Below are 17696 nucleotides of genomic sequence, written 5' to 3' on the forward strand. Positions count from 1 at the left end.
GCTTACCAAAGAAGTTGATTTGGGTAACACCACGTTGTGCGTTGTGTCCATGGTATTTGATCTCGTCCTGTTGATAAAAGTCCTTGGGCATTGGTGATTCATTTCCCGAGCTAGCGGCTGGCACATGCACAAAGCTGCCCGGCTCCTGACCCTTGGCCCAGATCACGTGGGTGAGCGCATCGTCCAAAGTGTGATCTGTGGGCTCGGTGGCCACCAACTTCTTGCGGAAGATAATCGTGGTCATGCCGTTCTCCTCGAAACCGGTGCCCAGCTCCAAGTTCGACTTGCCACCGAAGACCTCATCGACTCGCGGCGTGGAACGATCCCGACTGTAATAGTCACCCACACGGCTGGCCATGCCACGTGCTGCACCAATGACAACATCCGTGCAGTCCATGGGATTGAAGTCGTGGCGTGGAGTGTACGGATTAAGCTTGTACTTCGGCTCTGCGGAAACATAAAAGTGGGTCAGTGAACTCCTCGACTGAGTCAGGGCAATGCGATTCGTGTGAATTTTGTGTTTTATTTGGTTAGTAAAGAATGAAGATCGGGATTTAACAATGCGGAGCCTTTACCAATTCGCATGCGTTTACCTGCTGACTGAAGATTGGCGGATTTTTTGGGCGCTGGTTCGCTCTTGGGCGCTGGCTCGCTCTTAGGCTCCGGCTCACTCTTAGGTTCTGGTTCGCTCTTGGGCTCCGGTTCGCTCTTAGGCTCTGGCTCGCTCTTAGGCTCTGGTTCACTCTTGGGTTCCGGTTCACTCTTGGGCTCTGGTTCGCTCTTCGGTTCTGGTTCGCTCTTAGGCTCCGGTTCACTCTTGGGCTCCGGTTCACTCTTGGGCTCAGGTTCGCTTTTGGGCTCTGGTTCACTTTTAGGTTCCGGCTCGCTCTTGGGTTCTGGCTCGCTCTTAGGCTCCGGTTCACTTTTTGGTTCTGGTTCACTCTTTGGCTCTGGCTCGCTCTTCGGTTCCGGCTCGCTCTTTGGCTCCGGAGTCGTACTCTCCGGCTCACTTTTTGGAACTGGCTCACTCGTTGTCGTTGGCTCCGGCTCACTCTTTGGCTCCGCTGTGCTATTAGGCTCTGTTGTTTTAGCATTTTGTTGTTGTTTTTTGTTGAATAGAATAGATTTGTGTGCTTCGTGTTAGGTGCGGGTTTGAAAGAGGTCAATAGTAGTAGAAGCGCAACAAGGATAGCAATAACAAAATGCAGTAAGATTCTAGTACGCATCTCTAGAGGATCTGCAGGGTAACGTGTTCTTGCCACTACTCGTATTAGCTCTTCAGTCTCTAATTCTAACTATGTTGCAGGTGCACAAATGTTGATATATTTCAGACTCTTACCTGTAGCTTGGCGGCGACTGCGTCCGGATTTGGTGCTAACGCGATAAGAGACGCTGGTGGCCACTGAGGTGACACCGTCTATGTTGGCCAGCTCATCATCGTGCTTGGCTACACGCTTGGCCTTGCTGCTCGGCTCGGCACTGGGCTCGGCGGTTGGCTCGCTCTTGGGCTCTGGTTCGCTTTTGGGTTCCGGTTCACTCTTGGGCTCAGGCTCACTCTTGGGCTCTGGTTCGCTCTTGGGCTCAGGCTCACTCTTGGGCTCAGGCTCACTCTTGGGCTCCGGTTCGCTCTTGGGCTCCGGTTCGCTCTTGGGCTCTGGTTCGCTCTTCGGCTCTGGTTCGCTCTTGGGTTCCGGTTCACTCTTGGGCTCTGGTTCACTCTTGGGCTCTGGCTCGCTCTTTGGCTCTGGTTCGCTCTTTGGCTCCGGTGCACTTGCTTCGCTCTCTAGCGTTGTCGTCAAGTCTCCAATGTCTCTCAAAAGGGGGAAATTCTTGCACTCAGGGGTCATGCCACGCGGACGCCAGCCGAAGCCCACCCAGGAGGTGCTGTTCACCTTGAGCACGACCTCGATCTCTTTCTGCTCTTCCAGAAGACGCCAGTACATGTGATAGTCGGGCGAGAGCTCCTTCTTGCTGTAGCCCGACAGATCGAGGTTGGTGGACTTGTAGGGCGAGCGCTTGTTGCAGCCAATGCCGTGCCAGCCGAAGTTGCAGAAGCATTGGCGACGCGGCAGTGAGGTGGCATCCAGATCGATGCACTTGCCCTGGGCACCGCAATCCGCATTGGTGGTACACTCGTCGTGGTACTGGCACTGCGGCCCGTAGTAGTTCTTCTCGCACTTGCAGCGCGAGGGGAAGTATTTGCCTTTGCCGGAGCAGGTCTCCTTGAAGTCCTTGCGCTGCTTGATGTCCACATCCGCGCAGGACCAGAACCGGTAGCTGCCCGACCACTCATCCGCCTGACGCAGCAGACGCAGCGTGCAATTGTAGCATTCAAAATCCTTGGGTATGCTCACCTGATACGACTGAGCGCTGTGGATGAGATGAGGGAAGAGACGAGGGGCTTAGTCGGCAGTATATAGAACTGGGTCTAGTTCATAACTTACGTGACAGATGGGGTCACGAATTCCGAGTTGTTGACATGCGGTGTCAGATCCAGGACGGGTCTGTCGAGCGCATCCAAAAGTTGCAGACGAAAGCCGCCCTAGAAACAGCCATGGAACGAACTATTTAATAAAGCTCCAATTGCGCATTTTGAGGGGGAAGCTCGTTGAATTTCGCAAACAATGACTGAGAACTTCACTGTCTGTCTGTCTGTCCGCCTGTCTGTCCGTCTATCTGCCTGTCTGTCAGCCAGCTAATTCCCATTGGTTTTTCAATTATGGGAACTTCTAACGCAATACGCTTGACTTTGAGTCGCTGGGCCGCCAGATACTATCTATCTATCCAAGTATCTAGATGCTCGTGCTCTCTGGTGGTGCATGTGAGGCAATCATTACGACATTTACGCTGTTACCCACTATGATGCACATGTCGGGCTAATTATGTTTGACAGAGAGATAAGAACACGGTTTTGCATTGTGGCTTGATTGCCCCAACTTAATGGCCCCAAAAGATTTTGCAACCAGACTACAGACAACGGGCAACAGACTGAAGACTGCAGATCCACTTACCCTGTGCGCAAAAGCCAAATGCCAGGTGACATTAAACACGGAGCCCGACAGCAACGAGGTGCGTATGGAGCCTGTAAATGAAAACAAGTTGAGAATGAGTGTATTTGGAATTGTAAAACTTGATATATGTAGCATTTGCTACGATTTACCATAATGCAAGAGTTATCTAAGACTTAAAAGTTAGGCATGGGGTTTAAGATCTAAATCGATTTTATAATATAATAAATAAGATATTTCATATTGGTTGATCACAGGTAAGTTAAGTTGGATTCTAACAAGCTGATAGATGATTTTTTCTATCATAATATAATAATAATTATATAATAATCACTTCACAATTGATTTGACTTGAGCTAGTTTTCAATTCTCAGAATTTTCTTTCCAATTTCCCCCACGATCCCGTATAGGCCAGGTATCAATGGCTAATGAGAAGCTATTGAAATGTGGTTCGTTAAGTGCAGAGTGCTAGACATGCAGAAACGGAATTGCAATGCCAATGATGATTATTGCTCAGCGCATTATGACGATGCTGTTTATCAGGCCATGCAGTTGGGCTGATCAGGCAGCACAGTGAGAGAGAGGGAGAGGAGCAGAGAGGCAACTCGAGGCAATTGGCCTAACTGAAAATATGTAACGCATAATTAAATGTTTTGCCAGCACTCAAGCTGAACTGGTTTTGTGGTTCTGCATTGCGTAGCGCAACGAGCAAAGTGGCCAGCGGTGTCTATAGACTGCGACTGCGACTTTGAGAGGCAATCATGAAGTGATCCATGGCGCTGATGTGGCGCACCTGCGTACCAGATTCCAGCAATTGCAATAGGCGCTACGTTGGCCAGTTGGCAGCTCTCGGCCCAGACCCAAGCCCAAGCACAAGTCCAAGCCCAAGCCCAGGCAGAGAGACACACAGATCACAGGAAGCCACACACAAGTGCCACACACATCTTCGCTTTTCAAGTTTTTCTGCTGGCTGCAGACAAATTTCATATGCTTACAACTATTGCATAAGCTCAATGCGGTAACCTCCTCAACCAGCTGCAGCTGGGCTAGAGCCAGTCGGCCAGCGAGCGGCGGGTGGCAGGCACACTGTACGGTGGACACTGGCAAAAGTGGGCAATCGAATGGCCAAGCGCAGATCGCACATGGCACATCGCACATCGTTGTCAGCCAATACATGCAAGATGCGAGCCGCGAGTCGCTAATTGAAGCCATTAAATGGCCATAACGATACCCCAGCGAGCGAAAAGCGAAAGCCCCTACTCTCTAGAGTAGAGAGACTGAGAGTGAGAGAGAGAGAGAGAGTGAGGGAGGGAGAAGGCTGTTTACAGGTCTCACTTTCCAGTCAGCGTTACGACAAGACAAATAAGGAAGCTGCAAAATTATGATTACTATTGCCGACTGTTGTTGCCAGCTCTTGGCCATCTCCAATAGCTGTATGTGGCCTAAAGACCTGGCCAAATATTGAGTACTAAGCACTAGCCACGTGAAGCCATCCAATTGCCGCAGTCTTAACTCAGTTTGACCAATATGGTCAGACAACAACAACAACAACAACAACAACAGCAACAAGTACAACATTTAACATAGAAATAAACTCTTCGTCTTTGTCTCCAACTGCCACTTGGCTGTTTTTTTGTCTCTCTGCTGTCAATGATGTCGCTGATTACAAGCAACAGCAAAAAAGAGAAGCAAGCAACGAGGCTGCATGCGACTACAATATACCCTGTAATAGGCAGTCAAACGCCCTTAGCAGTCTGTATAATCTAAGTTTAAATACTTCGTGAATTGTCTAAGTAAAGATTTCTTAGAGTTCAATATAGTTTGTCGAAAAATATAGGAAAATTATAAATTATAATATATACAAAGTATAAAAAAAAACATTTTAATAATGAATAAAAAATAATAAAAAAAATCGAAAAAATTTAAACGAGAAAATGTTAATTAAGTAATCGAACTACGAAGAAGTATTTGACATCTCTTGCTCTCTGATCAATATGTAGTCTTGTTCCTACCATATCCCAACTATAAAGGTTATAGAAGTTTCCAACTCTCAGCAAAAGTCCCACAACTCTATCATACCCACTCACTTACACCTTTAGAGGGTATGTATAAAATGAATTAAAAAAGGCAACAAACTTTAAACAGCTGCGTGTCAATGGACATTACGGCGACTTTTGTAGGTCAGCAATTGAATGCGACTTTTGATTTCAATGGCGCAATTTTTCTCGACTTCGATAATTCTGAACACACACACACACACACACAGAAACTGCAAATGGCAATTTCCGCACCTGCAAGCCAAGTGGACCAAACATTTTCACATGGCCAACATGAGCAAGAAAAATTAAAAACAAAAAACCTAAATATGATTTTAAAGACTGAGAAAATGGGTTAAGTTGAGGTGGAAACAGCGAAAAAAAAAAACTAAAATATGAAAAGACTTGAACAATAAATCAATGGAGCACATTAATAAGTTGAGAAAACAACAAGCGCAGCAGTAAATACATATACATTGCACACATACATATATATATATATATATATAATATATGATTTTTTGGGCGTAACCAGTTGCCTAAAAGCTGGAAGCTGGGAATACGCAGCCCAGAAATTGGCAGGTGCTGCTGCTGCTTTTGATTTTTCTCATGTAGAGCCGACACATCTCCGTTGCTCTCCCTCTCTGTGCCACTCTCTGCTCTGGTCATTTTCATATTTTGCTTCGGTTTACAGTCTGTCATATTTCTCACGAGCGCGAAAGTTGTTCACCTTTGATTATTTTGTTTTGGAGGCTGCGTTGCATGAATATCGAATGTTGAGCTTGAACTCGCCGCTCGTCTCGCTCGCTTTTCGAAAGTTTCCAAGAAAACAACAAATAATAATAATAACAACAACATTGATAATGATAATGATAATGATAATGATTCTCAACAAGTGTTTTGCTTAGTCTATACAGTCAAATTATAATAAAATATGAAAATGGAATTTTAAAGATGAAAGGAAAACAACAACAAATTATTTAAATTGCAATTAATTGTGAAAAAAGTTAATTTTTTGTTGTTATCGTTTTTTTTTTCCTTAATGATGTCTTGATTGATTTTGCTTCAAATATATCGCTTTAATGATCAGCATCATTGATGAGCTACCGAAAATTAAGGGAAATGAAAAGTTATCGAGGCTTTGTTTGGGCTGGTTTTTTTTTTTTTTTTTTGCTGTTTACAGTCAAAACTAAAAATTTATGCGTATAAAAACATGTTTAAGATAATCATTTTCAGCTATAATTCATAATTATTATTGGTAAAGTCCAATGAGAAACATTCGCATTGCCGCATTCCATGATGATGACTGTTTAATCGATTGCCATTCGCCTCTCGATTAATAATACTTATTCAACTTAGAAGTATGTATAGTATATTACATATTTACAGGGTATTAGCAGTAGAATTAGCAGAATATTTTGATTTTTTGTTGTGTTTCAAGTATGTAGAGTTCTTCTAAGGATATATCGATTCAAAAAGCCCCGCTTAGAGCTTTGGGTATATGCTAGTCGTGCACACCCGACTGGCCTACGCTTGCGTATATCACTTTATATAATTCTACTTTCGACAGTTATATAACAAATTCGAACATTAGTAAACTCTATATCGAGTTATTCAAGATGATCTATAAAAATCGCATAAGCTTATCTAGCTCTCAACTCTGCCTTCCCATATATTTGACATTTGGCATGCCAGCCTGAGCGTAAATTTCAACCTAGTTTTACAAGCAGCTGTATATTTTATTAAGAAATCACAACGTAAACTTCATTCCTGTTTGACATCCATTCTGAATGAAATATTCGCATTTTGAATGAAGCAAAGTAAATAAATTATTCGTTTATCGAGATTGAAATCTTAAAGTGTATAATGCGGAATGACTTTAATGCTAAATGAGAGTGCTATTAGCATAAATATCTTTCAGCTGCTGAGCCATGGACAAACTCTGGCTAACTAACGGTAACAATTTAATAAACTTATCAATTATATAATGCTAATCATAGCTATTAAGTTAATTGCAGTTCTCTCGCTTTCGAGAATTGAAAATTGTGTAAAAGATAATTCGCAAAGTGTTCTCGCTGTTCTCGCAGACTTTCCGAGGAGTTTCGGCCACTCACTGGGTATATACATATGTCGATATATGTATGTATGTATTGGAATTGTCTTGGCTTTTGCATCATTTTCATAATGGTATGCTCGGCAGCAGGCAGTCGAACCTTGAGGCCACTGGGCTTAGTGCAGTGGAAAGGCAGGATGGAATGTGTGCCTGTGTGCATTCTAATTGCAGTGCCGCTTGCATGACCACCAAGCGCCCAGCCAGTGGGCGTTGGAGGCGTGGCAGTGGCAACTGCCAACATGGCTGCCAAATATGGCGTGTCGCTGCAAAGCCAAACACTTCCGCAAACAAATGCATACATATAAACATACACATACACATACATATACACACACACATATGCCTATGCCAACACACGCTCACTCTCCTCCTGCTGCTGCTGTTGACAAGCCAAACTCGAGCCAGACCATTTATTTTTGCCGCCACTGTTGTCTGCATGGACGTCGGCGAGTGTAACATGCCATAAAATGCAATTTTCTTTGGCAACCCTAAAAAGAAGAAACAAAATAACAACAGCATAATATTGCCACCGTTTCATTTGCCGCAACGTGGCAAGTAGATGTTGCACTTACATCTCGCATTTGCATTTGCTTTGGCAACTGGTAGCCGGTGTTAGCTGGTTAGCTAGTTACCTGGCTGGCTCTTTACCTGGCTGGCTCTTTAGCTGCTATCTTTTGGCCCGCTTGTGGTCAAGGAGTTTTTCGCTTTAGTTAATTGCTCGTGACGTTGTCTTAGCCAACACCGCAGGCGTAGCAGCGCCTGCTGCGGTTGGTATTTATGGCATGCCACACGATATGTATCGCATATATGTGGCATATACACGGCAAAATATTGCGCCTAACTTGTCAAATGGAAACACTTTAAATTCTTTAACAAATTGAAGCGGTACTAAATTTAGCTTGAGTTAATTTTAGAGGGCTTATGAATAGCCTTAAATGGATAATTCTATATTTTACTATCGTTACTCTATATAGGCGAAAAATCATAGATCAAATTGATGAGTGTAATTTAATATATTGATTATAATAATAATAATAATTTTTAATATTTATAAATATGTAGCTTTACCTTTTTTTTTGCTTTTCTTTAAATTTAGCATCCTATAAAAACTCGGGAAAAATAAACCAAAATCAAAGCTCTTCATTGATTCATTTCATATATGGCAAAAAGCTCTCAAGTGCTTTAGACTAATGGATGCAATAAAGCTCGCGTAAGCTTAAAGTTCAGCAACATGATAAAACATTTATCGCCAGCAATCCGCTAAAGCTGTCAACAGCTATTATCATTTGGCTGCTATAAATTTCGCTCAGTGTAGCCTTCTAGTGCACATGCTCGTCACACGTTTGCCATTTCAAATGCCATTTGTAGAGCGCGCTCTCATTGATATTCTGTGGCATTTTTTTTATGGGTCTAGTGCAAGTGAATGCTGCCGCTGTCGCTGCTGCTGTCGCTGCCGCCGTTGCTGCTGCTGCTGCTGTTGAGATTTGTATGATAATTTCAATGCGACATTTCAGTTAACAAATGAATGGCCATTGGAAATTGAAATATGAGCGTGGCACGATCAAAAACAAAACATGAAGAAATACAAAATAGGAATAAAACCGAAACGAATCGAAACGAAACGAAAACAATTCAAGTCGCTGCAGATGCTGATAAATGGCTCTTGAGAAATGTTTAAAAAAAATGAAAAAAGGAAGATATATAAATTGAGATGATAAACAGTTTTGTATAGCTGAAGCTCAGCTTGGGCTATAATATATTTTTTAATGCACGTTTATGAGGCTGCACTTCATTTTTTTTTTTTTTTTTTTTTTGGCTAATTATAGAGCGTAATTACGGTCAGATCTTTGAAGAGCCTAAGCGCAATATAAAGTGTGACACAAGGCAGTTGGACAGAGACAGGTAGATAGAGAGAATGGGAGAGGGAGGCCACAACTTGACCTCCATTTGAGACAATTACAAAAAGAAGAAGAAGAGCTAAATCAAACGAAGACATTTGGCCCTTAACAAGCGCAACGAGTGTTAACAAATTGAGTTACAAGCCAACAAAAGAAGAAGATGAAGAATAAGTAGAAGAAGACAAACAAGAGGTCAACAGCGTCAGTTCAATGAGGCTGCCACAGATTGTGGCTGGTGGCACTTGCAACAGCCGCTAGACAGCGAGGCGCAGAGAAACGCTGCCACAACAAATGCGGTCACTGTTTGTTTTGATACAGTTGTTAACTTGCATCATCTTGCAGCATCTCTGAGGCTGTCTCCCCTGCCGCCACAGCTGCCCCCTCTGCTACTGCGGCTGTCTGTGTGTGGCGCAATGCCGATATATATATAGATATGTATATATTTGTATTCACAACATAAGTGAAAGTTTTTCACTTGCATGCAGCTTGTCAATGTTGTTATTGGCAGCATATATCATCATCATCATCATCATCATCGGCATCGGCATCGTCATCAGCGGCAGCAGTCAGCCGCGGTTGCAACTAGCCAATTCGCATTGGCCAGCCAAGCGACGCCTTGCGCAAAAAAAAAAAAAATAAAATAAAATAAACCGTTGAGGAAAAGCAGAAAAAAAGCCGCAAACGAAGGCAAAAGTTGTCATGGCCCGAAATGGGTTAAACGTGCAACCAGTAGGCAGACAGACGGACAGACAGGCAGACAGACAGGCAGCCAGCCAACAGCAGGTCGTACTTGCAGCGCCACAAGCGGCGCACGTTGCGTATACGCAATGCGCGCACTTGTATATATAATTAAAAACGTAAGCGCAGAAAAAAAGATTTGGAAAAAATATATACAAAAATGTCGTTGAGCAAGTGTGCAGTGCACAAGTCTCTCCCTCTCTCTCCCTCACTCTCCCTATATATATATACATATGATTATATGGTATAATATGCGTACTTATAAGCAACCATAAAATTGATTTGGCATTTTGATGCGACACACGTGTGGCTGCTATGTGTATGTGTGAGTGTGAATGTGAGTGAGTGTGTGTGTGCGCGCACCCAAGGCAATCGAATTTCAACTGCTTTTAGTTTAATTAAAATATTTATATATGCTGCCAAATATACACATATGTATGTATATGTATATATACGTATTTATATATATTCATGTGTGCATATGTTTATCTGTATATATTAATCTGTATTGTGTGCTCAGATGAAGCCACATCAAATGTCAAAAAACTTCAAAGAAATCAAGTGGGCAACATTTTTGAAAGTGTTTGAGGCTAACAGATATGCAGGCAATAAAAAATACAAATAAGAACACAGCGAGATGAACAAAAAGCTGAACGAACAGATACCCTGTAATGGGCTAGTGTTGAAGTATTTGTAATGAATCATATATATATAGATAGATATTGGTATTCTATTATCGTCGCTTAAGTTTACTCATATTTTCAAAGAGTCTAATTTATAATCGAAGCCTTGCTTAGAAATCTCGGCTTTAAGGAGAATCATGATCAGTTCACAGCTTTTAGTATATCAAGTAGGCACTCAGCTCTTTTACAGGGTATTTATTTAATATATCCAAATAAACGAATGATGGCCCAATTTCAAATATGCGCCTGAAGTGAATGGCGTCTGCTGCCTCTCTAACATATGCAAATTAATTGGTAACACTTTGCTGCAACAACAACAACAACCGCAACAATAACTACAACAACAATAACAACTACAACTGCACAACAATAATAATCAGAGTTAAGTAAGACGCAACAATACAAAACTTCAAAACTGAACTGAAACTATGAATTGTTATGCAATGCATCAGTGTGTGTGTGTGAGTGTGCGAGTGTGAATCATAAAATGCATGAATACCACTCATGAATGATCGCTGTATGCACATGCGCACACATCTCCACACAAATATATGTTTCATAAATGAAACTGTAAATTGAGCGTGCACAGCCAATTTAAATGCTACCCCAATCTCAGCCTCTGGGCCAATACTACTCCAATGATGATCAATGGGTATTATGCGAAGTCTTAACACCAAAACTCGAAGCGTGCCTCGAAACGTAAACATTTCGAGCTTATTATTTGATGACTAAACTAAAGCAAAGCTAAATAAATAATATTATTGTATTATGGCTGTTTGTGTATATGTGGAGCATACGAACTGCTACGTGCCTTAAAGACTGAAATTGTTTATGGCCGAGACTTCAACCGGTGCCAGACATTTGCAAGACAAAAGAATGCAAACAAAGAAATTCACGGCGAATAAAAAAATATATATTATTTAAATATATATTTTAGAACATTTTGCTTTGCCAAAACTGCAAAAAAATTGCGTAGTTCTTAGAGTGTTGCATTTGAGTGTTTTTTTCCTTGGGAATAAAATATTATAGGAATATATATCGAATTGTCTTTGGAGAAAATATCAGACTGAGGCTCAGTTTGATTTCCCGGCACAAAATGTAAATTTATTATCATTATATATAAATAACTTATTAGATATATTGTTAATATTTATATTATTACACTCCAAAAGTATTTGTAAATATTCCAAACTTATCAACCTTATCAATCCAATAAAAAGAAATGAAAATAATATAAAATATTTATATACATTTAAATATATATGTATATGCGCATTATATACACATATGTATTAATCCCGTAGAAAGTTCTCTATGCCAAATGGTTGTGTTAATTATAGATTAAGAACAGCTTAAAATAGCTCCTCAGCTAAGATTGAGCATTTGTCAGCTTAAGCAAAAGCTGAGGATGACGGAAAGATTTGCTTTTAAGATTAAGGCTAAGTAAGAAGCTTAAGACTCTTATGGGAGTCCAGTCAAAAGCTCTTGGCCACATTTGGTTAGCCAAGACGATAAAGTGGCACGAAAGGCGCCAAGCAGCTGCAAGTGTTGGCCCATACAAAAAGCAAGAAATAAAATATAAAAAAATCAACAACAAAAAGGAAAACCGGCCATAATTCCCACGAGTTGCTGGCCAAAGAGTAAGCAAATAAATAAAAAACGGCCAAAAACAAGTCAAATATTATTTATATGGTAAAAAAATGAAGTTGGCAAAAAACAATTTGTAGGCAAATGCTGAGGCTGAAGGCTAGACATAACTCTACAGCAGCTGCCCGCTGGCAGCGAATGCAGGTCAGATTGCCAGGAGTTTTCTCAGACCCACTTTTACCCCGAACGAACGAGCACCCGAATGAAAATGGAAAATGGAACTACAAATCGAAATACAAGTAAAATAAATCTTACCTTTGGGCATGCCGCAAGGCGCCTTTGTGCGCGCATTGTCCAAGAAATCCAGGTCCAGGCGGCGAGCAGGTGGGTACGTGAGGGCCACGTGTGCCTCGGCGCCCAAAGCCAGCCAGATCAGAGCCACGGCGAAGGCGGCGCACAGACGGCCAGCGGCCCCGCCCACTTCAACACTTTTATTAATTGACATTATTGTCGGCTGCTGTTGATTGTTTGTTATTGTTGTTTGCTGCTGTTGTTGTTGCTGTAATTTATTTGCGAATGTTGCGTTGTGTTGTTGTGTTGTCGAGTCTCTTTCGCATTAGCTTTTCGAATTGTATTGTAAATCAGAAATCACAAATGATATAACAAACAACCATAGAGATCACACCTTCAGTTACACAGGTGTGTGGCTCGAGCAGCTGGCCAAAGACATGAATTATTGACGCATTTTTGAACGTTTGTTTCTTTAACAATATCTGCAAACGAAAAGAAATAAATAACAAATTAGTAAAGGGTGAATATAAAAGGTGTAAAAGATGTGTACAGATACAGATAGAGATAGAGATAGAGATAGAGATAGAGATAGAGATAGAGATAGAGATACAGATACAGATACAGATACAGATACAGATACAGATACAGATACAGATACAGATACAGATACAGATACAGATACAGATACAGATACAGATACAGATACAGATACAGATACAGATACAGATACAGATACAGATACAGATACAGATACAGATACAGATACAGATACAGATACAGATACAGATATGCATATTTGTAGATATGCAGATATATCTAAGTTTTCATCAACGTATCTACCTCGTTTGAGAAGAGTTGAAGGTTCGAATATATTTATTACTTATGCGTTATTAAATGAGTTATTTTTATGGCATGCCAAAAGTCAAATTGCATAATTTGCGCAGCTCTAAAAAATTACTTATTGCCTGTTAACGCACTGCTCAAAGTACGCTTATGTATTGAAGTGCGAGTGCGATAGCAAGAGTGAGGGCGAGCAGTTGGAGTGGGCTTATGCAAAAAGCGAAAAAATGCAAACTGGCAAAAACAATGCAAGGAAATTTTCTCAGCCCACAAATAGATTTTCATCATAACAGAAAGGGGCAAAAAAAAAAAAAAACTATCTAAGATAAATGTGTTGAAAGACATTTTTTGGGGCGCCTGTTGACAGACTTTTACATGGCGTGTAATAAAGCCATTAACCTAAACTCAAACTCAAACTCAAAGCCAAATTCAAATCCAAACTGAAGCCGACTCTCGATATTGGCTGCGAATTGAAAAACGTCAACAGATTTGGCCATTGGACAGCGCTGAGCTGCGTGTGAAACTCAGGTTCAATGTACAGTGAGCACTCTATGCGAGTGACGCCTTCACTTCAGTTGAGTTTGGGGGAAGTGAAATCGAAGGTTGATGTTTTTTGGCCGTTCAACAAACTAATCAAAGCCAATGACAGCTGCCAAAGTAAATGACATGCCTAACACGGGCCACAAATCGGCGCGAGTTACCGCAGCTCAGAATTCTGCAGAGCGTGAGTGCTGCACAATTGAGATACCCTGGAAAGTACTTAGTTGAGCAACAGTAAGGATGAGAATTGCAGCAGAGGGAATTGGTATGAGTATTGCTTGGAATGAGCTGTAAGGCAATCAATATTAGCTAAAGAGCAAGCCGATTTTAACTCCTCAATTCATAGGGTCTTGGTAAAGAGATATTTGCCTGAAATGAGTCATACTTTCATTTACTATAAACAGTTATGCCTTAATGATGTTATTAGACCTGTATAGAACACCTAACAGCCGTATCACATCTGATTTCACGTTCTAGTTGCAACTTTACTAACAGCAAACCAAAACTCTTAGCTAAAATAGAATCGATTGGTGGATCAACAAATTCCATTAGTCATTAACAAATTTAAGACATTAGAGAAAATCGAAATTTTAAACTAAAACTATTTGAATGTAAAACCGTAAAATATGTAAATATTTTAACTGATTAACAAATTCTTTCCAGCCAGATTCAGTGCGAGTTTCCAAAAATTTAAATATGAAAACAAGTTTCAACTAATATCTAGGGTATCAAAACCTGTGGGTTTAGTTGGTTTATTTCTGTTTTTTTTTTTTTCGAATAAATCCATAAATAAGTTGAACCTAAACTGTGGCAGCTACCTGCAAAACATAGCTGAAAGCTGTCAGGTGGGCGTGGAAAATCTCAACAAATCTCAGCAGATCTCAGCGGATCTCAGCGGATCTGGCCAACAAATGGTGTCTTAAATGGGCGTCTCAAATTTGTGCTGTTGTGGCACAAGCGTTTCTATTTTTGTTGGTTTATTTAGTTTTTTTTTTTGTTTTTTCCGTTTTGCCGTTTGTCGTGTCTCGAATTGTTTTGATATGGAAAATTGTGGCTCGGTTTTTGACGGGCAAATTGCATGTGGCAAGATAAATGAACGCCAATTGGTGTTAGTTGGTCGTGGCAGCAGCTAACCAAACAAATGATTGGCAAAAATGACTACAATTTAAAATAGAATTGGAACGACGCAAAAAAAGAAAAAAAAAGAAAAAATATATGTAGAAGAAGCAGCAGCACCAGTTGGAGCCACAGCCAACTACAGCTAGAGATGACGATGAAGATGTGGACTCTTGACCATTTGCACGTTCCACTTTGCAGTTGGCGACGTCTCGCAATTAAAGTCTGTGCCTGGACACCCAAAGCAATAATCTAACCAGTCATTGTAAAATGCCAAACCCAAAAGCAACAACAAATCACATATATGCTATATATGTGTATATATATGTGTGTGTGTATATAAGCCGTAACGGTAGCTCGACTTCCGAACAGCTGTTTTTTTGTCGAATCTATTCGGTCTGCCTGGCTTGTTCATCATGTTTTTTCTTCCTCTTTATTTACTTATATATTGTATGTTGTAGTAGTTTTTTTTTATTATTTTTATTTCGTCGAGGCCTGCCTCGTTTGGCTACTCTAGAAATTGTCTGGCATTGAGAGCAGCAGCGACGGTGACGGCGACGACGACGACGACGACGACGACAACTGTGACTGACGACTGACCACAAAATGCTTGACATTGAACTACATACATATCAAGTTGGCTAAAGCAGAGACAACACCAACAGCAGCAGCAATGGCAACAAATAATTGGCTAAGTGCACATGTAAACAAGTAATGAGTGTAATTGCTGACAAAGAGATACCCTGTATTAAGCCAACAGCGGAAGAGAGAGCGAGAGACAGATTAAGAAGAAATCGCTGGAGAGAGAAAGAGAAAAAGCAGAAGAAATAGATGAACTGAGAATAAAAAGACAGACAGAAACAGATATATCAAGAGAGAGGGAAGAAATAGATAGATAGAATCTAAATGAAGTCAAAGAGAGGGAGAGAGAGAGAGAGGCTGAAAGATAATGGGAGAAGGAGAGAGAGAACGAGAGACTAAGATTTGCACTATATAAAAAAATTATAAGAATGTCGTAGAAGTAAATATATGATTAAAAAATATTTATATGGTTAATCATTAATATTTATATTATCTATATATATAGAGTTTACCAAAAGTGGACTATTTTAGAATAGATCTTTACAAGATAATTTTACTATATTTGAATTTCTTCAGCAATTTCTAAGCTACCAATTAGCCGCATATACCCATTGCAATACATCCCCCTACAGGGTATGGAGTAAGCTAATAAAAATAAACTAATTAAGATAAGGTAAACACAAAATGAGAAACTGCTGTCGCAGCATTGGGAAAAAAATTAATTGAAAAAATATTTAGAGCATAGATTAAAGCGGATCCACAAGTGGGTTAGAACCAATTGGCAATGCCTAGAGGCTCGAGCGGGATGGGCAGGTGGAGAGGCCGCCGGGCAGGGTGTTGCCTAGAGGGAAATACCATGAAATTGTAGCTGACCCGCATCGAATTTTGTGCCCGATGTTTGTTCAGCGGTTTTCGCTTTTACTTATTTTTTAGTTATTCATTTAGTTTTTGTTGTAACGCAATGTGCCCACATTTTTGAATTTCCACGTGGTTTCTTATCCACCACTGGGCCAATTTAGCTGCACAGCTGGAAGCAGCAGGCAGCCAAAGATACAGATACACACACAGACATAGAGACACAGACATACAGATGCAGATACAGCTATAGCATCCACTACAAAAGATAGTTTTCCTTTGTTTTTCCCTTGGCTTTTCTCGTGTGTAAGCACGCAATGAGTTGGTTAAATTTCTATCGTTACATAACTGCTTGGAGTGCATGCTGCGCTGGGTAATTATGTAAAGCTAATTAATTAGAATCTGGGCCTAATTAGCATTAATTGTTGCAGCTGCAAGTCACATGCAATTAAGCCAACAATTCAACATGAGATGCATAAAAAAAGAAGTTCTCTTGAAATGCAAACACTTGACTTTGTTGTGATTGCCGTCGGCGTTGTTGTGGCTGGCCGACTGGCTGGCTGGCTATCGATTATAGCCAAGACATAAACATTTTGGCCACGCTACAAGCTAACAGCAACAACAACAACAACAGCCAGCCAGAAAAAATGCAGTCCAACTGGTTACGAAATATTCGAAAAGCTCATTCATGTTCAGCTTGAGATACAATTTTCAAAAAAAAAAAAAAAACAAAAAAAAAAACACAACACAACAGCTCAAATAAAACGTATACAAATTTGTACCGCCAACATCGACTGTGTGTGTGCGTGTGCGTGTATGTGTGTGTGTGCCCAGCAACCGGTTGCTGGGCCATAACAAAATAGTCAACTATTAATGGTTTTACGATAGATACTCACACCAGCAAGCGGCCAAACAAGTGCGGCCAAGTGTGCAAGTATCTGTATCTGTATCTGTATCTGTATCTCTGACTCGAGCTGAAGCTGCCGCTGTAACTGTAACTGTATCGAATGTGGCAGCTTCCTAGGGAAACAACGCGCAATTTGTGAGCGCGCGCTCCAATTTTTAACAAGAAATTACCAAAATTAGAAAAGAGTTTGCAAAAAGCAAAACGAAATTAAGTAAAAGACTTGAAATTGATTTTCAATTGAGCCTTTGAAATTGTGTAATGGCTCTCAAGTATATAGAGCACTCGAAATGTATCTATTTATATTAAATATGAGGCGAGCAACAGGTAGAAGCGAACAAAGTTTCTGTTCAACAATTTTTAATGGCTAACTTATTGGCTTATACTATAATATATAGACATAAAGGTAAAGATCTTAGATCTCGACTGCCTAGAAAAATTATAAATAAATGTAATAAATATATATACACTTTTATAGTGTAGTATAAACTCTTTAAATATTTAG

The 17696-nt window shown here is 40.7% G+C and overlaps 1 protein-coding gene and 2 long non-coding RNA genes across 7 annotated transcripts in view; 2 read left to right on the forward strand and 1 right to left on the reverse strand.

The window, feature by feature from the left end:
* nahoda (DOMON-like domain-containing protein nahoda) overlaps positions 1 to 17696 on the reverse strand; it is a 28370-nt gene that overhangs the window by 3902 nt on the left and 6772 nt on the right. For 2 of the 4 annotated variants that reach the window (XM_018010877.2, XM_018010879.2), the window contains exons 2-7: positions 12379 to 12836; positions 3012 to 3082; positions 2445 to 2542; positions 1340 to 2370; positions 594 to 1079; positions 7 to 447 (exon numbers count right to left, since the gene is read on the reverse strand). In XM_018010877.2, the coding sequence (XP_017866366.1) occupies positions 7 to 447; positions 594 to 1079; positions 1340 to 2370; positions 2445 to 2542; positions 3012 to 3082; positions 12379 to 12568 (2317 nt within the window). In that variant the 5' untranslated portion in view covers positions 12569 to 12836. The remainder of the gene's footprint in view (positions 1 to 6; positions 448 to 593; positions 1080 to 1339; positions 2371 to 2444; positions 2543 to 3011; positions 3083 to 12378; positions 12837 to 17696) is intronic. The other 2 variants (XM_018010878.2, XM_018010881.2) reach the window with 1 other exon arrangement.
* On the forward strand, positions 6500 to 8928 carry LOC149268482 (uncharacterized). 2 transcript variants are annotated; one of them, XR_016270467.1, is made up of 2 exons: positions 6500 to 7000; positions 7053 to 8928. It is a non-coding gene; the product is annotated as an uncharacterized LOC149268482 (long non-coding RNA). The 2 variants fall into 2 exon arrangements; XR_016270468.1 differs by having other exon boundaries at positions 7063 to 8928.
* LOC149268483 (uncharacterized) lies at positions 13106 to 17038 on the forward strand. Its single transcript, XR_016270470.1, has 2 exons — positions 13106 to 16660; positions 16719 to 17038. It is a non-coding gene; the product is annotated as an uncharacterized LOC149268483 (long non-coding RNA).

Source organism: Drosophila arizonae, chromosome 5, assembly GCF_054131065.1.
Source record: "Drosophila arizonae isolate 15081-1271.41 chromosome 5, UAZ_ARI_1.0, whole genome shotgun sequence".
Lineage (NCBI taxonomy): Eukaryota > Metazoa > Arthropoda > Insecta > Diptera > Drosophilidae > Drosophila > Drosophila arizonae.